This window comes from Eurytemora carolleeae, unplaced genomic scaffold, assembly GCF_000591075.1.
Source record: "Eurytemora carolleeae unplaced genomic scaffold, Eaff_2.0 scaffold1547, whole genome shotgun sequence".
Taxonomy (NCBI): Eukaryota; Metazoa; Arthropoda; class Copepoda; order Calanoida; family Temoridae; genus Eurytemora; species Eurytemora carolleeae.
In genome coordinates, this window is record NW_019397455.1 from 10,215 (window position 1) to 35,280 (window position 25,066).

The window sequence follows — 25,066 nt, forward strand, 5'->3', positions numbered from 1 at the left end:
GTTAATATTTTTTTTATGTATGGAATAAATCTTCAGTTGTTTAATTCTAAGCTTAGAATATAAATTTTTGACAATTTGCCTAAAAAGTTACATTTTGCGTAAAACTTGCGGTTTTGCGCAAATTGCGCAAAAAAATGCGCAAAAATATAAGTTCGTTTCACGCGCAACTTTCGCAAAAAATATTTCCGGTTTTGCGCAAAAAATAGCGCAAAACTCATTGCGTTTCATACGCAAAAATAGCGCAAACGATTTAGCCATTTCGTGGAAACCCTAATTCGAATATAGAACAATTAACAAATGTGCAACAAAATAAATGGAGTCTAAGCATATTGAGGCGAATGCAAAAAAGAATTGGCTAGATGACAAAATCAAAGTTTTCAAAAAAACACCAAAGAAAAACTCAAATCAATTTAAATTTAAATTAAAAGTTAAAATTTGAAAAAATGGGAAGGGGGGATCCAACGAGATGAAAAGAGAGGTATATATAGACTGGTAGGATGGACATCTTATAACAAGTGATATAATTATGATTATAACTAGATTTGGTACCACAATTGCCACCAATTTATCTGAACAGTCCCATTAAATAATCAGGTTGAGTGTTTCCCTCCGATGAAATCAGATCTAAAATACATAAGATATGTTTGAGTTGAGTTTCCTACCGAAATATATTCATGGATTTGTTTGAAAGCCTGATGAGAAAAGTTTCAAAGATTTTAAAGTTAAAAAAGTTTTTCTTAGATTTGAGTTGAGTGAGGTGGGGAAGGGAGCCAACCCGTTTTATGCAAAAAAAAAAGTTGAACCACCAGAGGGAAAACCTAATGTAGACTTTTGATATTTTTAACTGTTGATAAAACTTTTTTTTAAATATCAATGGGTTACATCATCAGGTTTCAAAGTTGTGGAGACTTAAAAATTTGAGTTTGTTGCGAGCATTTAGTTCGTAGGAGTTTATACATTAGAGAAAATAAAGTAAAATAAAGTGAAGGGGGGGGGATTTCGATAGATATCTCGAGGGAAAATGAATTAGAGATAATGTGTTGGATTAAGCGGAGAAATGGTAGAAGATGAAAATAATTAGGTTGATGTGGAGAGCAGTAGTAATTCAACAATTAATTTTAAATCTATGCATTAAACTCAACAGTCTTGAGTTTAATTTTAAACATTTAAAAAATGTTTGTTGAAATGATTTTAAAATGTTTGTTTAAAAAGATTTTAAAATTTAAATTTGAAAAAGATGTAAAAATGTTTGTTGACAAAGATTTGTTTGTTGTGAAGGGAGCTGAAGGAAATTGGAGAGAAGAGTTTAATAAACAACAACGCAGGCGCAGCAGGAAATTTAAAACAAGGTAAAATATCTTCAATAACAGTTTTCTCCTTATAGACGCAATATTTTATTTTTTTTATAAAACGTTTTATCGGACTTCGAAAAATGTGAGTGGTGCGCGGCATTCTTAGATAGTTGCGCAAGCGACAAGAGAAATAATCAAATTAATAAAAAAAATATATAAAATTTAAACTATATACAAATGTGGCGAAAGATAATCGATGACTATAAGGTTGTAATATCTGAAAGATTTGTTTGAAATTAAATTGATTTTTTACGGTCTAAGTCGTACTCGTATGTTCCAATAACCCCAATTTATTCGGTATGAGACGTCTTTTACAATTTACTCCTTATAGACGCAACAGATAGAACTAAGATTAGTAGCGATCAAAAGCGTTTTTTTTATCGCATTAAGCCTATACCCCCTTTCATTTTTCGCGAACACTTCCTTTAACATTTAGAACTTTAATTCTGTAAATAAATGCAAACACTTTGAAACTTGTAAATACATTTTATGATATGGATCAGTCAAATAATCAACAAAAATGTAACTTAAAAATAGTGAAATAAGTTATCGCCACTTTACTGACATTAATACCGACATAAAATCCTTTAAAAAAATGTTATGTATCTGCACCCTTGGGGTAACTGAATAAAAAATAATCCGCTCTCACATGTGGTAGTATGCTTAAACCAAACTAAAGTTTTCTTTGCAACCTGATTGTGTTAACCTTTAATATTAGATTATTTGGTTAAAACAATTTAAGTTTGAAATATCTAAGGTTTAGTGTTTCAAAGTTTGTATGCGGTTATTATTCAGAAATTCAAAACATTTGTGTCCTTGGTAAAGTGAATTTTTTATGAAACACCTCTAAACTGTAACTTTAAGAAATTGACCTCTAAACTGTAACTGTAAGAAATTGACCTCTAAACTGTAACTGTAAGAAATTGCCCTCTTAACTGTAACTGGTACAAATTGATAACAGCAAGTTCCAAAAATTGATCAAACTTCAGATTATTTTTGAATAATGGAATCTGTGGCTGGCTAGCTCGAGTCTTACCGATGCAATATATTGCTGGTCGCTTTTGATTGGTTAAAGAAAACACCTGTTCTACTATAAAAAAAGAGAGTTTTCGGGTACTAATCAAAATATTATTTTTGCATAGTTTTGAATTGTTCACAATGAATTTGATTGACATTTTAACTGATTTACGGCTTTTACTCGTATTTTCATTTTAAATTACAAGTACTTCCGTTCCAGTGAAATCCTTCTATTTCTGTTTAATTAAATCTAGACTTTCTTAGATAGAATAATTTTCTCTAATTCTGGAGAATATTTATTCTTTCTCAAAGGAATTCGGCGAAACAGTTTGGTGCAATATTTATGAAATAAAACTCTTAATATATATATATATATATATATTATATATATTCATACTTCATATTTTTATTCAACTACAAAGCAAGAGATAATACAAATAATAAATCACAATTTACTATGTAGTTTGGACCCACCTAACCAGAGTTGGTTGTTTTGATTGGTTGGCCCATTATAAGCGAATAAGAATTGTAAATAAATAGATGGATGTACACTGTACAGTGTACATTTTAAAAAAAGTATAAAGGAAAGGGTGGGTACTCAGTATTATATATATTAACAATATGGCCTAATGGCTCGACCAATTTGGCTTTTTTTTTGGAGGGAATCGAAGGTATTATAGCTTTAAAAAATTTGAAATTTTTTCTTTCAAAATTCTAATTTCTTAATTTCACGGGCAACGTCGGGCACTTCAGCTAGTATATATATGTATACTAGCTTGGGAACCCAGCACTGCCAAGTTTACTAAAAACACTCCCGCACGTTTACCCGCACTTGAACAATTTTACATGGAAACTAAATTTTTGTTCTTAAAGTCGACCAACTTAAACTAGAATATCAAGCTAAGACCACTCCCATGGGTCTCCCGAGTTCCCCAATCAAAATGTTATGATAGGACAAAAAACAGAAAGAAAGACAACAAGAGGTTACAACTTTATATATATAGATATCTGATCAATAGTATATATATATATAATATACACAGGATGTCCCAATTAACATTAGTGTTTAGAACCTACCGGAAGGTTGTCTTTTATCTTCTAATTCTAAATGTGCAAAGATTGGTCTTTTTATGCGCGATCCATAGAGATATAATATAGCATTTTTAGAAATAGACCACGACAGTTAGATATTTTGAAATTATCAAACCTTTAGTAAGTGAAAATCTGGACAGTGGACAGTGGACAGTGGACAGTGGACAGTGGACAGTGGACAGTGGACAGTGGACAGTGGACAGTGGACAGTGGACAGTGGACAGTGGAGTTCTTGCCACAAACTCAAATTTTCCAATCTTTATCTTGGCAACTTGATGTTGTAACCTTTAATATTTCAAACTTCGACTATTTGATCCAATAGAATTCATAGTTTGGTGGCAAAAATCTGTTTTTTTTTAACAACTTGTCCTTTATGGAAGGAATTGTCGTCGACGTAATATAAGTAACTCTCCATTTAAAGAGTGACATGTCCGATTCTCAATGCTACCCTAAAAACTAATGTTTCGATCTAGAAAACAAAGGAATTGAGTCTTTGCCACAAACTCTGGTTTTAAATCCCTATATCTTAACAACCCAATATCTAAGGTTTACATAATTTGGTTGTAGATATATAGGTATTAGAAAATTGGGATTTGTTGCAAAGACTCAATTCCTTTATAAAATAAAGAATTCAACAAATAAAATAAAATAATTTTTCAATGTTTTAGAAGAATTGTTCAACAAATAATAACATTCTAAACTTGTTGTTTTTCTGAGATGCTTTTCTTGATTATCTTCTTTTCTGTTCAATTATTCCCTAGTTTTCGGAAAACAATTCTAATTGAACATAATGAGATGAAAAATATAAATCATTTATTGTATTTTTCTCTCCTTGATGTGTTTTTTTTTTTTTAGTTCTGCCTCGCAAACGATGAATTCTAGTTCAGAGCAAGGTATGAAAATACAAATCTGAGTTAAAGGGATCTTAACCTAACCTAAACTTAAAATGATAAATGATAAATAATAATAATTTTGCTGAAAGTTAGTGGTTATATACAAAATTGATAGGAGGGCAGGTGGCGGGGGAGCCTGGGGGGGGGGTCCAAAAATCGTTCTCTAGGACGGACCCGAAATAGAGTTTTTGCATCAAACAATTTTCTAATTTGCCAGATATAATGCATAGTCTGTTTAAAATATAAAATGTAAAGATGTAAGGATTACAAAATTTGAGTTTGAGGCAAAACAATGATCCCTTTTTTAATAATATATATACAATATATAAAAAATATACGGCATTTCATAATTAAATATTGTATCAGGATTCGCTGAGCACGGAAAACTAATGTCTTCTGTTATGCTGAAATATCAGGTTAGAGAAATAAACATATTTTAATAAAATATCATAAAATAAAAATGCATTAGGTCAATCCACATGAAAAAAACCTGGATGGTTCAATGTTCAGTTTACCAGGCTTATCAATAGCATCTTTTAAAAATATTTTAGAGCTTTGTATACAAAATTTAAGTGCTTTTTATACAAAACGAATAAAAAATATTATGAAATATTAACTATGCAAAATTCTGAATTTGTATAGACGCTACGTTCTTCAGTATAAGTCGTTTTTGATAATTTTTTTCTTATACACGCAATAGATAGAAGTAAGATTAGTAGCGATTAAAAGCAATTATTTTTTGACGTAAGCCTTTCATTTTTCGCGAACACTCCCTATATAAAACATTTAAAGTCTTCTAATATCAGTAGTTGAATTCAATTAGTTCATATCATTCTCAGCCAGTCATTGGTTAATTAATTTTTATTTTAGGAGAATTTATACATCAGAGACAAAGGAAAAGAAAAGGCGTATAATAGGTAGGTACTATCTTTTATAGAAACTATTGTGTAATTAATAGTTATACTTTATCGTACATGCTAAATACATGGTAAATTTATTATAGTCGTGATTATTTATATATAGCTGATTGTATTTGTTAGGTACGGGTTGAACAGAACTGTAGTGTACGCTCCATCACATCTCACACATGTACAAAACACTGTACATATAAACTGGGACCGATAAAATGTACATTTATGTCTTTCCTTTATTCACACTTTTATCACAAAAAACACATTTCACTATTTCCTATGTCTTACATAAATAGTAAAGGAAATTTTGTTTAAATGTGTGTCTTCTGTTTACCATACCTCATCTGGAGCAAGGCATACTAAGGTATGGGGGAGTAGGGCTTGTATACATTTAACTGTTGTTTATTTTGATGGGATTTGCTGTTTAAGGTAAAAAATAACAATTTAGTAAACAAGATCACCCAAAAAGAGCTAGACTTTTCTGAAAATGTGCACCAGGTTTCAAGACTGGGTCGCAACGCATTGGTTTTTAATGTTCACTCACTATCTCACTTATACATTTTTGTAGCCTTAGACGTGTACATACTAGAACTATATAGCACTTGTTTATCGCTTTAGTTTTAACAAGTTATTGACAAAATTCTTATCGACACTTTTACGTGACAGGTTGCAACCTTTAAATCACTATCGTTGTTCAAATTATAACTTGCAATTCAAATACGCAACAGCCAAATATGTACACAAACACTGTTCCCCCTACTTTGAGTATTTGTACCTTGCTATTAAGTACGATATGGTAAAGTGTATATTGTATTTATTGTTGAATATATCCTGGTGTATTATATTGACAAAATAGTTAATAAATGTTAGTAAACAAACTAGGATCATCATTTATTATGTTCTTCTAGTATAATAGAGTAGATCTGTAAACCATGAAGATTAAAGGGACTGCCAACGTAACTTCAAGTGGCTCTAAATTACAAAAGCCTGATAGAAAACCTGTTGTGAGAAAAAATTATTTAAATATTCTTGCTCTCTATCTAAAACTTTTTGAATTTTCGATAGTGTGCTCTCTTCAAAAATAATAGAAACGGAAGGTATTTGACATATTTCATCTCTTTTAAAGAAAGAAGAACAAAAATTAAAAATTAAAAAAAATCAATAGCACTGATTTCAGATAAAAATGTCAATCTGGGACAGTTTACGCATATGTAACTCTTACAAAAATGTTACTGAAAATTCCCTTAAATGCATAATTTAAAAAAATCAGTATTAAGATTACGATGAAGTCCCAACAATAAAAGATATCTTTACAACATCAGCCAATCTCAGTACTGACAAAACTTACCCAGAAAAGAGAAATGTTTCCAAAAGCCAAAGTTGTTTTTCCAATTTTCTTAGGAAGTTTATTTTAGTGATATATGTCTGAAGCATGGTTTGAAAGAATTACAATAAAAATATTTAAAATAGACATAACTCAACTTTTCAAATGGTTTTAAAAATCATGGCAAATCAAATCAGAGTTTTATGGACATCCCTTTCTAACCACGTATCCACCTCAAGATGAATTTACTGAATAAAAATAAAAAGAATAACAGCATTTATAAATATTTATTAGAATTTCCTAATCTAGAAGAAAAATTGCATGTTCTTAGATTATTATTCATATCTTTATATTATGATGTTTCATTAATCGTAGCCCCCCCCCCTTCCCTTCCCTCTATTCTCTATTTGTATGTTCATGTTGTTTAAGATTAATGCTCTTGTTCCTTTCTGTTGTATTCAGCAGTAAACTAAATCTATGCAAATCTTCTATATTTGTTTGTGCACAAACAGTACCAAGCTTATTAGAATCTATTTATCTTAAGGTAAACATATTCATATTTGTACAAAACCAAGTTTATTAACTAATAAATAGGGATTTATTCATTATTAGATTTTCATGGCTTCTACAACTATTATAATCATAATCAGATCTATATATTTCTATATTGTCATTACTTGCTGTCATATCATATATGGGATTCCCAAAAAGTAATACAGTGATAACTAGAATACTCTGGAATAGGAAGACGACTTTATATCAATACTTGTATTTGATGTTGTTACAAAGCAAATAGATTAACTAAACACTTATAACATCACTAATTAAGTGAAATGTGTCTGTTTTCACTGCATACTGTTTACTGAACTCATTGGACTTTTTAAATTTATAACTTGAACCTAAATGTCGTCTTCCTATTTCAGAGTTTACTGGTTATCACTGTATTTTAATGAGACCAGAAAACTATTCACCTTTGGTCTTTAACGTTAAATGTATTATAATTGTGTAAATATATTATTGCATATTGAAATAAATAAATGAAGAGCTCTGTCAGGCAAGCGGGGGAAGGCACCATGAGCCACCACTATTTCCCCTTCCGTGCCACATATTAGCTTTTTTGAAATATCACTAAGTTGGTTAATGAGTGATTTTATGATGGATTTAGTAATTGAATAATCATTAGACTTTGTGATATTTCAATTTGTAATACTCAGTCAAATTTGTCAAAAATATCATTGTAAAACAGTTCAAGAATTCAACACACAAAATATTAATCTTAATTAGAATTGAAAAAAAAGGTTTGAGTTGTGCTTTTTGGGTGACGCGGCTGGATTTTTTTAAAATCACACTTTAAAGGCCCTAAATATACCATTTAAAAAAGTAGTTTTACCCGGAAGAGTCAAATGTGGTGGTACGGAAGGGGAAACAGCGGTGGCTCATGGCTGCTGGAAGATAAAAAAGCTAATATGTGGCACGGAAGGGGAAATAGTTGTGGCTCATGGCCGCCTGCCTTCCCCCGCTCGTCAGGCCAGTTAACCATGAAACTAAGAAATAAGACCATAATCTCTTCAGTTTCAAGGCCAGTTAATGATAAATCAAAAAGAGCTTTTCAAATATCATATTTTTGTCTCTAGCATATTTAAGGTATGAAAAACTATCGGAAATGTGACATAATTTTATATATAAACAATTGAATAGAATACAATTTGTATACAAAATAGACATAAAAGATTTTCTAATTGTAAATTTTATTTATTTTCTATAAATTATGATTATATTAATTCATTGCTATTTTATTGCATTTCTATAGAATTCAAAATTCCATTTTATTAAAGCTCAAACTATGCTGGTCCAAATTCTAAACAAATCTTCAGAGAAAGGGATTTGAAGAAAACGTAATAATATAATTAAAAATGGAAGAACGGTTGAGGTAAAAAGAAAAGGAGAAAACCTCGCAACAGAATAAATTTATGACATGTATTGGAAGCAATGACATCCACAACCTGTTGGACAAACATCCCTTCCTCGAAACCATTCCATCCAATGACCAGCATGGCCTCCGTGCTCGCACAAAGGGCAGATACAGGAAAATCCTCGAACTGGAAGACGACATAATTCACAAATCAAATTTGGCGCGCAATCTTTTGGAGATTCAAGCTGACCAAAACTAACTGGTTCCTCGCAAAAGGTGTACACTCCGTGCTTTAGTACTTCGCATCTTTTCTGAACATAAATTCATGATTAATTTGCAATCTTAAAACAGAGACGCGAAGCGCCACTAATTCAGATTATTTTCCTATACAAAATATTTGATAGAAACAGTTAGGCTCCCCTTTCACCTTCCTTGCATCGAAATATTTGAATTTCAAACATTGGATTCTGCTTTGAAGCCAGAGTTTTACAATATATTGGCAAATTTGAATATAATAAAATAATAAATTGTATTGAAGCACTCACCTGCAGTTTCTGGCCGTTATATAACAAATTTGCATAAACATTTAGTGCATCTGAATACAGGTCTATCTGTTCAGGAGCTAACAGACCAAATTTAAGTTCTCCAACACTGGTTTTAGAAACAGGTTTCTGCGGACTCTCTTCCTCGGAAAAGTTTGAATTATCTGAAAAGTTAAGAGTGCTCTATAAATAATAATAATAGTGTTGCTCGGGAAATTAAGACCATATTGTGCTTTAAACTTTTTTCATACTTTCAACTCAACCAAGAGAAATTAAAAAATGTAATACTTTATATATTAATAATATTTACAGGAGTGTTTCATTACCATTACTGTCAACACTGAATTCAAATAAATTGTTCAGCTACATTCTTTTTTACATTCTAAAATAAAATAGGTCCGCTGACATATTAAGTAAAAAAATGTTTTATATTAAACAGGGGGGGGACGGGGTGGGGGGCGTTTTAGTCTGTTTGTCCTAGAACTCTCATTTTTGACACTATTACTGTTGAAATTGTGTGATTTTTAATGACTATATTTAAAGAATTATAAACAGATATGTTACTTAAAATAGCATTGTTTTGAGGTAATAATTACTATTATTTTTATCATTATTATTTTTTACAGGTGCTCTGAATTGTAATAGATTCTGGTATGTTTTACACGAATCAAAATTAGATTGTCTACAGTGAATCCCAGATATATAAATACATATATGTAAGAGATTTTTTTTTATAATGTCGTATTCTCAACATTTTAAAGATCAAATTTAAGATCATATTTCAGAGCTATTAATTTACATTAAATTTAAAAAAGCAGTTTCTCAACCCTATTCCTCTAGGGGGGGGGGGGAAATTGACCCCCTGCTGTATCTTTTTTTACATAATTCAAAAAGTCTTCGTCTGAGGCTGTTGAAATTTTCTGACTTTTCCTAAATACCCATAGCCCTCCCGGGTTTTTATACTTACTGCCTAAGTCTTCAGGCACAGTGCCTGAATGACTACTTTTTCAATTGTAACAAACAAAATCTTTGTTTTGACCCACTTTCAGTTGTCAGATTTTGATAATTTTTAGCTAGCTTTTTTGAAAGCTTTTGACATAAGGAAACGTATTGCACAAGTTTTGCAAAGAAAGTTTTGCAAATTATTAGCATACAACCCGTCAAAAGAAATTTTAGTTTATCTTAATTACACATCAGGATATTTAAAATTTTGCAAATCTTCTGTAAACAATGTAAACAATGCAGCTATATAGGCTAGCAGGTTTACAACTATCGCCCCCATAATTATAAGCAATAGAAAATCTGAGAAGATAAAAATATTGTCTCGTATGTATTGGGACACCCTGTAATAAAAATCATACAAATAAAAAAGTCTAATCACCTAGTGAATATCTGATTTCTTCTGGAAGAATATCAGTCCATGAATTAGATCTGATATTTTTACTCCAACATTTATCCAGGTTGGGATTCGATCCTCCAGTCCGGTTTTTACCTCAATACAAACAAATAAATTATCTTCTTTCAAAATGCAAAGAAAACAAATTCAAAGTCTTTTTGTTAAAAATAAATAAAAATACCATTTTCTTCTTATAGATACAATGCATACAGTTATTAACAACTGCAAAAAAATCCGAGAAATGGGCTCAAATTTAAAATAAAAATTCCTGGTAAATTGTTGTTTTCAATCCAGAGCACGTCATTTAAAATTAACACAAATGATACTTTATTGTTTCAAATTTGATAAGCTCATTATCTACCATTTTTTGTTAAATTAGATATTTGTATGACAACTTATAAACATCAGTACAGTATGTACGTTGTACACAAGTTGTACATACAAGTACAGTACAGTATGAACGTTGTACACAAGTTGTAAATACAAGTACAGTACAGTATGTACGTTGTGCACAAGTTGACATACAAAGTACAGTACAGTATGTACGTTGTACACAAGTTGTACATACAAGTACAGTACAGTATGTACGTTGTACACAAGTTGTACAAACAAGTACAGTACAGTATGTACGTTGTACACAAGTTGTACATACAAGTACAGTACAGTATGTACGTTGTACACAAGTTGTACATACAAGTACAGTACAGTATGTACGTTGTACACAAGTTGTACATACAAGTACAGTACAGTATGTACGTTGTACACAAGTTGTACATACAAGTGCAGCACCTGGAAAGTTTTCTATTTTGCCGGCATGTATTGTATGGTATGGAGAATCATTTAGATTTGTCAGTCCTCCTAAAAATAAAAAATAAATATAGAAAACGGGGATTAAGGGTTCACCTTGTTTGTAATCGGATTTTCAAGATTGAAACCATTTGACAGTTTCATCTGGGCTTTTCTTCCCTCTCATTTACATTACAAAGTTGAGGTCAACATCAAGAGAAATAGCTGCCCTTGACCCTGCTGTCTCCCAAAAGGCTATTTTTGAAGTTAGATCAATAGGGCCCAAAAAAGTTTTGCTGCTAATAGTGGACATTTTTAATAAGATGGTTATATACTGTAAACATAATGATAATTAAAAAAATTGTGCAAATGGAAATTATCTTTATTTTTACAAAATTTACTCACTCCAGTTGGAAACTTTTTCATTTTTAGATCTAAAAGCCTTAAATTGAGCTCTCATTGAATTTGTTGGAAATTGTGTGTAGATTTTTTTAAATGGTCTCAATCTTGAAAATCCTATTACAAACGAGTCTGTAGAACTCCTATTCCCTATTTTTTTTGAGACAACCTATATTTTTTAAAACCATGTTAAAAGATAAAATATTTTCTAAAACAAACCTGGTCGAAGAAACCAGAATCTATCTTTTGCAGAATTAGTTTTCTCTTGTTGCTTTTCTGTTGTGAGAACCTAATTAAACTTCTTCTTTTAAAATATACTTCTAACTTTTTTAACAAACTATAAAAAGAGGGTTAATATAGATTAAGCGACCCCTACAGGGAGTTCCATCAATGATTCAAAACGAAAGGAATTGAGTCTTTGCCACAAATTCAGTTTTTATAAACTGCAATCTTATAATGTAAACCTTTGATATTTCAAACTTACATTATTTGATCTAACAGAATTCATAGTTTGAAATATTAGAGGTCTACAATATTGGGTTGCAACGATATTGAAATTAGAAAATCAGAGTTTGTGGCAAAAACTCAATTCCTTTGTTCTAAAAAGTATTAGTTAAAAACCGTTTTTTTAGAAACTTTAACATTCTGTTCGTTATGTTAAACTGACCAACAGCATTTAAAAATAAAAAAATTTCAGAATTTCTTTTAGAATAAACAAATTGGTGATACATAATTTTACACAAAATTTTGCACATAATGTTTATAATTTCCAAACAAATGAAATTTTAGTAAATGTTCAGATACCTGATCAGCTTTTGTAGGTTTGGTGAACGCACACACAATCAGAGCAATAGTTTGGAAATCATGACAGTTGATAAAATGCCTAAATCATTCCTCCTTCAAATAACAAAAATAGATTCATGGGTGCTCTTATTAAATGATACATGGTAACCAACAAAGAATGAAACAATAATAAGAACCTAAAAAATCTTTAATTATGACCAGTTAGATTTTGGTCTAATGTGTTTAATAACCTTGTAATGGTTAGCTAAGAAAACATGTTTGTGTAATTAAGACCAGCTGAGCAAAGATCGAGACAGTGATACAATAAATACCGTAAACCCGTTTCTAAAGAATGATCCTTTGTATTACTAACATAATAAAACAAGACATTTGTATATATTTATGTTGTCTATAGCCGGCCAAACGGCTTGACCAAATGGGCTGAACATTTTTGTGGAAAATCAGGGATGTTATAGACTAAAAAAATGAAAAAATTTTTACAAATTTTTTTTCTAATTTTTTTCAATTTTTTTTTGCCACGGGCAACGCCGGGCCCTTTAGCTAGTTCATATTAAATTAATAATTATAGCTGTGATTTCAAGTGAACATCCATTTAAATTGTTGAATACTTTTTACTGTTTAATTTCTGACAATTTCTGTCAGAACTTCTGAGGCAGGAATGTGCAAGTCGATCATAGAGAAACTTCAATTCAAAATAATAAATTTTTAAGAAAATATATGATGAATATTTAATGCATTTTTGACCAGGACCAAATTGAATCGGACATACTACTTTATGAATGTAAGACCACTTAAAATTACGCCTAAAATCTCCCTTTGACATCAATATTTTTGAATATTTTGGTGTTGAACTATTTTGTGTGGTAAATGTTGTAAGATCGTGAAGGATATGTTCCTGATGATAGACTGGATAAGTTTAGTTCCTAGGGGAGATCTGCTCCAGGGGTGTTCCTTCTCTCTAGTATATATCTCACAGGACCTGGCTATCTCACCTAGTACAGGTCATAGTGTACACGGTACATAGCTCAGAACGTACGAGCGGTGTACATAGTTCATAGTTCTTAGTCTACAATGAAAGGGTTAAAAATTAGTAATGTACCTCACATCTATTTTGTAAATAAGGGTTTTTTGTACAATAAGATATCTCATAGAGTACAGTAACAAGCTGTACTGTACAGTGTACAGAACATAAATTGTCATGTTTTTTCTCATAATTTGTACAGTGTACACTGTGCATAGATTAAAGTTTACAAATAATAATGGACCTCAACTGATAAAACTAATAGTGAACTTTGTTTTTGCAGTTTACAGCTAAGATAATACTAGAGTATATTTTATAAATGGGTGTCCCACGAAACATGAAGGGTGAAACATTTCAAATGTCTTCTTCCTTATACTGTATTAGATACAGGGTTACCAACAATGGATGAGACTGTAAAGACGACTGAAAACTCTTCAAATATGACGATCCCAATGTTAAATTAGGGTTTCGGCCCGTGATAAGAGTCAATTAATGGGTTTTTAAAAATTTGGCAAAAAAAGAAAAGAAGTTTAAAGCTCCATGCAAGGATAATGCAAGGAAAATTAATTGCAATTGCGTATTTTCTGCGTACATACTGAAACCATTTCTCTCTGGGCGGAATTTGTAAACAAGAATAGATGCATCAGTGTTCGTTTAGTATCCGAGGAGAATAAAAGCATAGAATTTTAAAAATTTTGATAATTCACATAATAGTTTCCTATGACCAGAATATTTCATTGATTTGTTTATATGAAAGATGGATCCCCTGTCAGGCTGTGACATCCGTTTTGTGTTTACATTAGCGCCCAGAGACAGTACACTGCAGTACAAAAGATGTGTACACATTTGAAATAACTTTCATTGCATTATAACCTTGGCTACAGGGAATCATTAATATAAGAAAACCTACAGTATAAATTCCGTACAATCGTCTCTTAAGTCTCATTCTTTGTGGATAAACCTTTATTAAAGACTTTTTGCATTTTTTTTGTTATAAGAAAATTTTTTACTAAATCATATTTCGATGTAAAATCAATGTTACTGTAATATATGACCGCCATTTAATATTACTTATTATTCTCTTCAAAATCAAACACTTTATGAGAAGACATTTTAAACTGTCGTGTTTTGTATTAATTCATATTGTAAAGTTTACAGGGGACAATGAACAATGTAGGTTCATGATTAAACTTATATTACCTAAAACTCTCCAGATATGAGCTAAATCAGGTCTATTTAAACTCTCAGTAATATTAGAATTCATCACACACATCTAAAACATAATATTGCATACCTTACAGTTTTCTAAGCTTTGAATCTTTTTAAATTACTTAAACATTTTGTAGATTAAAAGTAGGGTTTCCGTGCGCAAAACTTTTGAGAAAGAAAGCGCAAATTTTTGCTCTCGTTGCGCTACATTTTTGCGCGAAAAAATAGCACTTCGTTTCGTGCAAAATTGCAAAATGAGGTTGATTAAAGGTGCAACCTGATGAATGATAGCACACTGCAAATCAAGATGTGCACACTCTTACACAAAAAATAAAGCAGTATTATGCCAATTAATATTTTTCAAGCTATAGAAACAGACGCGCAGCATTTTTAAAATGTATATGTCTAGGCCAAGGGAGTAAGTTGGCGAGGAAAAACCAAAGGCAAGGCGTTGCTTCACTTCAAAGTTGAGGATGTAAAGAAATTTAAATTTGATGACTCAGAGTTGTCTATATCTCAGTGGGCAAACACCTTGCGATCTTTGATATTTCAATCATATGCATTCGACTAGATGTAGTCAACATTTGAAATAGCAAAGGTTGACACGACACAACGATTCATACATTTAAAATAAACTATGCATCAATTTTCAATTTTCAATTTTCTAATTTTCTAATTTTCTAATTTTCTGAACGGTATTCTTTTCAATAATATTATTTACCTGAACGGTATCCTCTTCAATAAAATAATTTACCTGAACGGTATCCTCTTCAATAACATAATTTACCTGAACGGTATCCTCTTCAATAACATAATTTACCTGAACGGTATCCTCTTCAATAACATAATTTACCTGAATGGTAACCTCTTTAATAACATAATCTACCTGAACGGTATTCTCTTCAGTAACATAATTTACCTGAACGGTATCCTCTTCAATAACAAAATTTTACCTGAACGGTATCATCTTTAATAACATAATTTACCTGAACGGTATCCTCTTTAATAACATAATTTACCTGAACGGTATCCTCTTCAATAACATAATTTACCTGAACGGTATCCTCTTAAATAACATAATTTTCTGAACGGTATTCTTTTCAATAACATAATTTACCTGAACGGTATCCTCTTCAATAACATAATTTACCTGAACGGTATCCTCTTCAATAACATAATTTACCTGAACGGTATCCTCTTCAATAACATAATTTACCTGAACGGTATCCTCTTTAATAACATAATTTACCTGAACGGTATCCTCTTCAATAACATAATTTACCTGAACGGTATCCTCTTAAATAACATAATTTACCTGAACGGTAACCTCTTTATTAACATAATTTACCTGAACGCTATTCTCTTCAATAACATAATTTACCTGAATGGTATCCTCTTTAATAACATAATTTACCTGAACGGTAACCTCTTTAATAACATAATCCACCTGAACGGTATCCTCTTCAATAACATAATTTACCTGAATGGTAACCTCTTTAATAACATAATCTACCTGAACGGTATTCTCTTCAATAACATAATTTACCTGAACGGTATCCTCTTCAATAACATAATTTACCTTAACTGTATTCTCTTCAATAACATAATTTACCTGAACGGTATCCTCTTCAATAACATAATTTACCTGAACGGTATCCTCTTCAATAACATAATTTACCTGAACGGTATCCTCTTCAATAACATAATTTACCTGAACGGTATCCTCTTCAATAACATAATGCTCTGCCAGCTCCAAACTGACTGGAAGAAGTCTAAACAAATTCTGTTTATGTTTGAAAGTCAGGGTTTCAAAAACTGAATTTTAGTCTCATTTGATTTTTTTTTTGGACTTGAGGGATGGATATTTGATGGATTTGAGGGATGGACAATGTTATTTTAAATATCTATTGTTGAAGTTTCTTGCTTGTATCTTTGTATCTACTTTCGGAATCCTCTAATAGTTTTTTTAAAAATATATTGTCAACTTATGGATAAGAAATAGAGTAATTTTTTACTTTTATTGATCAGCTCTGTTACTATTTAAAGGAAAAGTTACTTGTCAGATTTGGAATTTGATACCCATCTTAACCAGTATTTGTTTAAACTTACCTAAAATCAAAATTGGGGTGGTATTTTATTTTTCCCCTGTTTCATTACGCCGCGTATAAAAACATCAAAATGTCACTTGATAATAAAAATTAGGATCACACGTTGTTTCGTGTTCAAGTGTCATTTTAATGTTTAATGTGCGGCGCACAGAAACACGATTTTAATAAATAAAAAGAAAAATGTTTAAGAGAGTTGAATCTTTGCACTTGAAAACGCCTAGACGCACAGAAAAAAGATGTGGTCCGAATTTTTTAACAAGTGTCATCTTGATGTTTTTATGCGCGGCGCACAGAAACAGGGAAAACATGACAAACCACCCTAATTTTGATTTTGGGGCTATTTACATCTATAGTCTTCAACATGCAAGATTCGTAGATATTTATTTAACGGCTGGGGGCCGGGGGGCCTTAGTCTATGTAAAGACACTGCACGGGGGGGGGGTGTAATTTTCTTTATGAGCTTGCCTTGAAAAATTGTTCTTTGAGGATGTATTGCTTTTGTGCAACTCCATAATTACTGAAAGGCCTTTTTCTAAAAGAACAACACTATGCATTAAAAAAATTGGTTTACAAAAAATCCTTTATATTCATGAAAAGTCACAAAATTTCACGAGGATAGTGTCAAAAATGAGAGTCCTAGGACAAAAAAAAACTACAGGGGGGCATCAAAAGCCCCCCCCCCAGCCTATTTAGGGTTAACGGTCCAACAATTTTAATTTTTAAAACTAACCTTTCAACACTATAAATAGTGACAGTGAGAGAAACTGACTGGTTCCTAAGCTGAACCGATTTTCTTCGTCTAAACAATTCAATAATTTTCTACAATATTTCAATAATTTTTAGTTAGATGAACTTTTCAATTCATTCCCATGTCTTTTAATGAAAACGGATTTTTGCTTTACTCAAAATTTTAACTTTGTTTAGTCAGTGTTTCACTTAATTTGTGAATGATTTCAATATTTACCCCTTGGACTTTTTATTTAATGTTTGTGGAAGATTATATATTGGAGCTTATTTTACCAGCTTTTTGAAAGGATATTACGGGTTTACAATTTTACAAACATTAAATAATTATAAGATGAGGCTCGGTTGCAGAAATAATGTGTTTTCTCTGCCTCCTCTCCCTCTTTCAAGTATCAAAAGAATAAAAAAGCCTCACCTGACAAATCTATCCTCTGTTCCAACTCTTCTAACTTTAAACCTGCCAGTGTTTAGGGTACTCAGTTGTCTTTCTTGCTGCTCTAAAAATATATTATTTAAATACTTTTTTAAAATTTTGTTTCAAAATTGTCCATAAATGGGTTAAAAGAATTAATATTGATTTTTGTGATTAACTTTTTATTTTAAATATTGGAAAGTCGATGTGAACAATTGTATTATTATTGTATTATGAGTTATCTATTGAGATATTTTAGCATCAAAAGTTTTTATTTAAATTATCCATAAACAGTTTTTTTTGTATGCAGCAAATTCATTGAATCCAGCTAATTTCAAACTGTCCAATTATTTGAACTAGAAAGTGCTCTTGAATTTCTTGACATGTTTACGATGGTTCCATTAAAATGCAGTTTTTTCTCTTTTCGTGTTCATACAGTTTGAGAAAAATCCGGAAGAAATGTCCTTATGATGATGAAAAAATTAAAACTTTAAACCTGGACGGAATTTTCCTTAGATTTTTGCTGTATATATTTGCAATCTATTTGCAAACTAAATGCTTGTATGCAAAACTAGGTTTGTGTATGCAAATTTCTCCCTGAACAGTGTGAAGATTGCTTTGAATTCTCAGACATGTTTTCAGGATATTCAATATGCCGAGAAATCTGCCGAGAAAAACATCAAAAAATATTATTTTGAAAAAAATCACCAAGAGCTAAATTTTGAGGAAAAAATGTATTCTTTGCAGAAAATTTCTCTGGTCTGAAAGCTTTCCGAATTAATCTTAGAATTGGAAAAACACGTTCTCAACCATTGATGTTGATGTTGTCTAATATAGATTACTTTTCCCTTAGAGTTGAGATAGGGGTGATACATGTCCATAGTCAAACTTTTCAAGGCCTGTTCATTAAAGACAAGTATATCTCAAATTTTAGTGCGAGAGAATTTTAAAAAAGTTCAAAAAGTATGTCGCAAAATTGTTCGATAATAAATATTTTTAGTTTTGACAAACATTAACATGAGACTCATGTTATTATATCCATTTTTTTAGCGTTTTTTAAATATTTTAGCACTGTAGCTTAATTCATAAAATAGTTATTAACCAATTTCTGTTTTAATTGAAACACCGAACCGCCGTTTGATGTCCTCCACCCTACCCTGTACATCAAAAAGAAAAATTAGCAAAATTTGTTCACAACTTTGTAGTTGAAAAAGGGAAAAAGTTTTGCATTCCAATGTGAGCCGTTTTTAAGTTATTTGGAAAAAAAAACACAAGGAGGTGAGGGATATAACATCCCACCCCAAATCGTGACAGGGTTAATCCAAACAAAATGTTGATTTAAAAAAATCTATTTTACTATTTTTTTCTGCTAAAAAACTACTGCACACATTGAAGTAAAATTTTTTTCAGATCGCAAATAATTATTTTGCAATTAGAACTGTTATTAAAACAATTGATTATATTTGAGAAACCCCGGTTTTAAATTGCATATTTTGTAGCTGTCGAAGGTTTAAGTGTCTATTTGCCGCCTCATTACCTAAATAAGACATCCCACCCTCCAAGTCGGATAGTTGAGCTCGTAAAACCGGTTACATTAAGTTTCTCAACCATAAAAAGGATTTTCTTTTTGCAAAACCTAATTCTTTTCATCCTAGAGTACTCGGAGATATCTGGTATACTTAGTTCCTTAGCTAATCATTAGATCTGGTATACTTAGTCCCTTAGCTAATCATTATATCTGGTATACTACTTAGTTCCTTAGCTTATCATTGGATCTGATATACTTAGTTCCTTAGCTTATCATTCGATCTGGTATACTTAGCTCCTTAGCTTATCATTCGATCTGGTATACCTAGTTCCTTAGCTAATCATTGGATCTGGTTTACTTAGTTCCTTAGCTTATCATTGATCTGGTATACCTAGTTCCTTAGCTAATCATTAAATCTGGTATACCTAGTTCCTTAGCTAATCATTGGATCTGGTATACTTAGTTCCTTAGCTTATCATTGATCTGGTATACCTAGTTCCTTAGCTAATCATCAGATCTGGTAAACTAGTTCCTAAGCTTATTATTTGATCTGGTATACTTAGCTCCTTAGCTTTTTTTAGATTTAGATATTTTTTAATTTTAAGAAATCCCCAATATCAATAATTTGTTTATTTCCTTCAACAAAATATTAATCTACAAATTAGAAAAAAATTGATCTATACCTGGAAGACTAGATAATGCTAAGCTTGGAAATAAATTCTTTTCTGATCTTGAAGCAAGAAGACTTATATACGCAGAGTAAGCTCGAGGCGTGGGCCCAGTCCCATTTATATTTTTTATCTTAACAAAAAAGACGAAATTAGCAAAAATACTTAGAAAATATTTTTCTGAGCTTGGAACATTTGTGCTGGATACCCTAATCCCGATGACTTGATCTCAATATCCGCACATGACATTTTTGAATTTTACGGAGAATCTGCTTGATTTCTTGATTTTGGATATCATAAATTTCTATTTTCTCTCATTAGTTAAGCGCATTGGCATCTGATTGGCTGTTTGTACTTCACTAAATATCGAATGAAAGATTACATTAATCTAAAAATCAAAAAAGATTGAGATCAAGAATTCTTTATGCAAAACACATCAACAAGACAAAACCAATTTTACTGCTCAAATCAACAAATATTTTAGTGAATAATAAATTTAAGTATTATTTTACTCCCTTACAGAAAAATGTGTTCAATTTTAAATTAAAAACAAATTAATTTTTATAAAATTGTTATCTTTTTTAAACGAAAAATGTTAGCAATATCTATAAATTTATAACATTTTTTCCTATATTAGAATTCTTACTTGTTTCTTATATGTTGGTCTCCCAAAGCACACAAGAAGATTATTTGAGCAAAATCTTGCTCCAGCAGTCCGAGGGTACGGTATAGAGTTATCCTACAGTTATTATATTAAACATCATGTTGCTCCAGCTGTCCGAGACTACGGTATAGAGTTATCCTACAGTTATTATATTAATATGATGTTGCTCCAGCTGTCCGAGACTACGGTATAGAGTTATCCTACAGTTATTATATTAAACATCATGTTGCTCCAGCTGTCCGAGGGTACGGTATAGAGTTATCCTACAGTTATTATATTAAACATCATGTTGCTCCAGCTGTCCGAGGGTACGGTATAGAGTTATCCTACAGTTATTATATTAAACATCATGTTGCTCCAGCTGTCCGAGACTACGGTATAGAGTTATCCTACAGTTATTATATTAATATCATGTTGCTCCAGCTGTCCGAGAGTACGGTACAGAGTTATCCTACAGTTATTATATTAATATGATGTTGCTCCAGCAGTCCGAGAGTACGGTACAGAGTTATCCTACAGTTATTATATTAATATGATGTTGCTCCAGCAGTCCGAGGGTACGGTACAGAGTTATCCTACAGTTATTATATTAATATGATGTTGCTCCAGCAGTCCGAGGGTACTGTATAGAGTTATACTACAGTTATTATATTAATATGATGTTGCTCCAGCAGTCCGAGACTACGGTATAGAGTTATCCTACAGTTATTTTATTAATATGATGTTGCTTTGTGAAGGTAGGGTTACAAATATTGTTTTTATTATCTGAAGGAATTGAATTCTTGCCACCCATTTTTATATCTTAATTCCTTAATCATTGTAACCTAATTGTGTAAACCTTTTATATTTAAAACTTAGATTGTTTAATCTCACAGAATTTATAGTTTGAAATATCTAAGAACTACAGCATTGGGTTGCAAAGATATAAAGATTAGAATATAAGACTTTGTGGCAGAGAATCAATTCCTGTCTTATTATTTACTAGTAAAGGGCCCGGCGTTGCCAGTGGGGAAAAAATATTGAAAAAAAGGTTAGCCTATAACACCCCCTGGCCACCCTTGAGTGTCCACAAAAATTTCCGTCCAATCAGTCCAACTGTTTGGCCGGATATAGGCAACATATTTATATATACCAATGTCTTGTTTTTTTATATTGACTAGCTGAAGGTCTTGGCGTTGCCCGTGTGCGATGTTTTTTTTCAATTCATAGATGAAAAGACTTTAAAAGGCTTTCAGCAAAACCATCTTAAAACTTTTAAACTGTTCCCAAATGCTGTTCATGACAAGAAACAAACTTGATATTATATGTGTGTATTGTATAGTATTTTAGATATATATAATGCTCAAAAAGCAGTTGAATAAAAGACAATATTAACTATAGGCGTAGAATATATTTCTACTGTACACTGTACAGTATAAAGTCCAGTACAGTATACATTGTACAGTGTACAATTTACAGTGTACAGTGTATTATGTACAGTATACAATTTACTGTGTGCAGTGTACAGTGTACAGTGCACACTGTAAAGTGTAAAGCGTTCTGTGTACAGTGTAAAGTGTACAGACGTTAAAATTAAAGTGCATAACGTAAAGTGGACAGTGTAAAGTGTGCAGTGTACAGTTTACAGTGTAGAGTGTTCAGTGTACAGTGTACAGTATATATTTACAGTGACAGTGTATAGTGTTCAGTGTATAATGTACAGTGTATGGTGTACAGTGCAGTGTATAGTGTACAGTGTTTAGTATACAGTGTATAGTATACAGTGTACAAGTGTACAGTGCACAGTGTACAGTGTACAGTGTATAGTGTAAAGTGTACAGTGTACAGTGTACAGTGTACAGTATACTGTGTACAGTGTACAGTGTATAGTGTACCATGTACACTGTACCACTACACTGTACAGTGGTACAGTGTTTAGTGTACAGTGCATAGTGTACAGTGTATTTTGTACAATGTATTATGTACAGTGTACAGTGATAAGTGTAGAATATATATTTACAGTGTACAGTATTTGTGTTCTGTGTACAGTTTACCTGATATTTAAGAGGAACACTTTGAAAAGGAAACTTCTGATTTGTCCGTACAGTGTCTAGACTGTTCTCCTGGTATTAAATCAAAAGTTAAAACTCATAAAAGGGATTTTTTACAATATTTAAAAGCCAATTTAATCAACTAACTCTAAACAGATATGAAAGATATGATATGTAAGATATCCCTAAAATACAAATGAATTTATCTTTTTAAACTTTTTAAAGAAAACATCGTGCCAATTGGAAGGGACCAAACAGCTTACAAGCATTTAATGCAAACGAAAGAGTTTCTTCTCCCGTGTACTGATATGTATTTGAACTTTATTGATCCACGATGAAATTAATTGTGTTCCTTAAAAACGAAATTGTGATATTCTAGATTTTTTCTAGGGTTTTCCGCGACCCTTCCCCCCCCTTTTACACCAGGCATTAGTTAGACCCAGGCACTGTCCACAGCTAGTGGCCAAATAAAAATCAAGTCACTGACGATAATATCTATTTTACCTGATGGACAACAGCTAGTTGGCATTCAAGAATTCGTAAACATCTTTCTAGGCAGGCTCGGTTCCTTGCAACCTATATTCATTAATATGTTCGTCCTATCAATAATGCATTCATCAATTCATTTTATAATAAATTCATTCATCTGTTAACCTTTCCAGACAGGCCTTAGTTCCTTGCAACCTATATTAATTAGTATACTCATCTTATCAATAATGCATTCATTAATTCATTTTATCATTAATTTATTCATCTTTTAACCTTTCTAGGCAGGCTCGGTTCCTTGCAACCTATATTCATTAATATATTCATCCTATCAATAATGCATTCATTAATTCATTTTATCATTAATTTATTCATCTTTTGACCTTTCTAGGCATGTTCGGTTCCTTGCAACCTATATTAATTAGTATATTCATCAATAATTCATTCATTAATTCATTCTATCATCAATATATTAATCTTTTAATCCATTCAAGACAGACTCGGTTCCTTCCAACTTGTATTTATTCAAGTATTTATCCTATAAATAATGCACTCATTCTGTAATCCTTTTCAGGCAGGTTTGGTTCCTTTCAAACTATATTCACTAATGTATTCCTCCTATTAAAACTCTGCTTTGCTTGCCTATATCTATTCATTAATTCATCCAATCAATAATTTATCTATCCTTTAAAGGGAGTGTTCGCGAAAAATTAAAGGACTTACGGCGAAAAATATGCGCTTTTGATCGCTACTAGTCTTACTTCTATATCTATTGCGTCTATAAGTAGAAAATTGTTAAAAAAGAATCATGCTGAAGAACGTAGCGTCCATACAAACAAATCATTAGATATTAAAAACAATAGTCATCGATTTTTTTTCGACGCTTTTGTAAATAGTTAATATTTCAAATATTTTTGACTTTGTTTTATAAAATAATATTTCGCTGGCGCTTCATTTTCGAACATTCCTGGAAAATATGAAAATGTCGTCTTTATTATCAAAAATCCTCTAAACAGGAATAAATGTTTTCAAATTTAACTATCTGATCATAAAAAAAAAATAAGAAATAATGTGAAATATCAACTGTATACGAATGCGTCGAAAAATTATCGATGATTATTGGTTGTAATATCTGAATGATTTGTTTGGAATTAAATTGATTATTTTACGATTAGAATTGAATGTTGCAACTTCCTGAATTTGTATGGACGCTACGTTCTTCTGTCTTCAGCATGAGTCGCGTGTAACAATTATCTTTTTATAGACGCAATAGATAGAAGTAAGATTAGTCGCGATCAAAAGTGCTAATTTTTCGCCGTAAGCCTATACCCCCTTTCATTTTTTGCGAACACTCCCTTCAACTCAATGTTTATTTAAGGATCTATCCATTATTAATCTTTCCATTTAAAAGATAAGAAGAAAAGGAAACTTCAACTTTTTTCAGTTTATTTCTACCTTTAGAAAACTAAAGAAATCTTTGCAAACATTAATATATACAGTTTTTAAAGCAAACAATTCCATTTTTGTAACAATAGAGAATGATTAAAAAATCATCTCTTTACACTTTGTGTACATTCGCATCCAGAATTCGGGAAACTTTGCGTTACTTAAAAAGAAAATGGTTGTAACAAAAAAATGTGGAAAGTGTCGTAAAGTTTGAGGATTTTTTATAAAGAATACCAAGTGCTGTGCAGTTTCTTTTAGTAGGTTGAGCAGTCGGATTTTTAATTCTGATTTTATTGTTGAACCCTAGGAGTTGATATAATCA

The 25,066-nt window shown here is 31.3% G+C and overlaps 2 protein-coding genes across 2 annotated transcripts in view; one reads left to right on the forward strand and one right to left on the reverse strand.

The window, feature by feature from the left end:
* The first annotated feature begins 1,217 nt into the window (after window positions 1–1,217).
* On the forward strand, window positions 1,218–6,143 carry LOC111714386 (uncharacterized). Its single transcript, XM_023489484.1, has 5 exons — window positions 1,218–1,349; window positions 4,317–4,354; window positions 4,721–4,770; window positions 5,225–5,271; window positions 5,395–6,143. The coding sequence occupies exons 1-5, from the start codon at window positions 1,246–1,248 to the stop codon at window positions 5,477–5,479; spliced, it is 324 nt and encodes a 107-aa protein (XP_023345252.1). The 5' UTR covers window positions 1,218–1,245; the 3' UTR covers window positions 5,480–6,143.
* A 2,048-nt stretch (window positions 6,144–8,191) lies between these two features.
* Window positions 8,192–25,066, reverse strand: part of LOC111714390 (GATOR complex protein WDR59) — a 32,617-nt gene continuing 15,742 nt past the window's right edge. The window contains exons 18-33 of the mRNA XM_023489487.1: window positions 24,979–25,047; window positions 23,317–23,388; window positions 22,816–22,884; window positions 20,765–20,857; window positions 20,134–20,251; window positions 17,926–18,007; window positions 17,497–17,565; window positions 16,370–16,430; window positions 14,650–14,722; window positions 13,324–13,420; window positions 12,429–12,507; window positions 11,844–11,913; window positions 11,229–11,297; window positions 10,425–10,535; window positions 9,047–9,207; window positions 8,192–8,812 (exon numbers count right to left, since the gene is read on the reverse strand). Coding sequence (XP_023345255.1) covers window positions 8,558–8,812; window positions 9,047–9,207; window positions 10,425–10,535; window positions 11,229–11,297; window positions 11,844–11,913; window positions 12,429–12,507; window positions 13,324–13,420; window positions 14,650–14,722; window positions 16,370–16,430; window positions 17,497–17,565; window positions 17,926–18,007; window positions 20,134–20,251; window positions 20,765–20,857; window positions 22,816–22,884; window positions 23,317–23,388; window positions 24,979–25,047 — 1,548 coding nt within the window. The 3' untranslated portion in view covers window positions 8,192–8,557. The remainder of the gene's footprint in view (window positions 8,813–9,046; window positions 9,208–10,424; window positions 10,536–11,228; window positions 11,298–11,843; window positions 11,914–12,428; window positions 12,508–13,323; window positions 13,421–14,649; window positions 14,723–16,369; window positions 16,431–17,496; window positions 17,566–17,925; window positions 18,008–20,133; window positions 20,252–20,764; window positions 20,858–22,815; window positions 22,885–23,316; window positions 23,389–24,978; window positions 25,048–25,066) is intronic.

Bases quoted from the DNA above. Each gene is read 5' to 3' on its own strand.
- LOC111714386 (XM_023489484.1), top strand. From the start codon at position 1,246: ATGTTTGTTGACAAAGATTTGTTTGTTGTGAAGGGAGCTGAAGGAAAT. The intron at 4,355-4,720 runs GTATGAAAATAC...ATATTGTATCAG, and splicing joins GAATTCTAGTTCAGAGCAAG to GATTCGCTGAGCACGGAAAA. The intron at 5,272-5,394 runs GTAGGTACTATC...TGTATTTGTTAG, and splicing joins AAAGAAAAGGCGTATAATAG to GTACGGGTTGAACAGAACTG.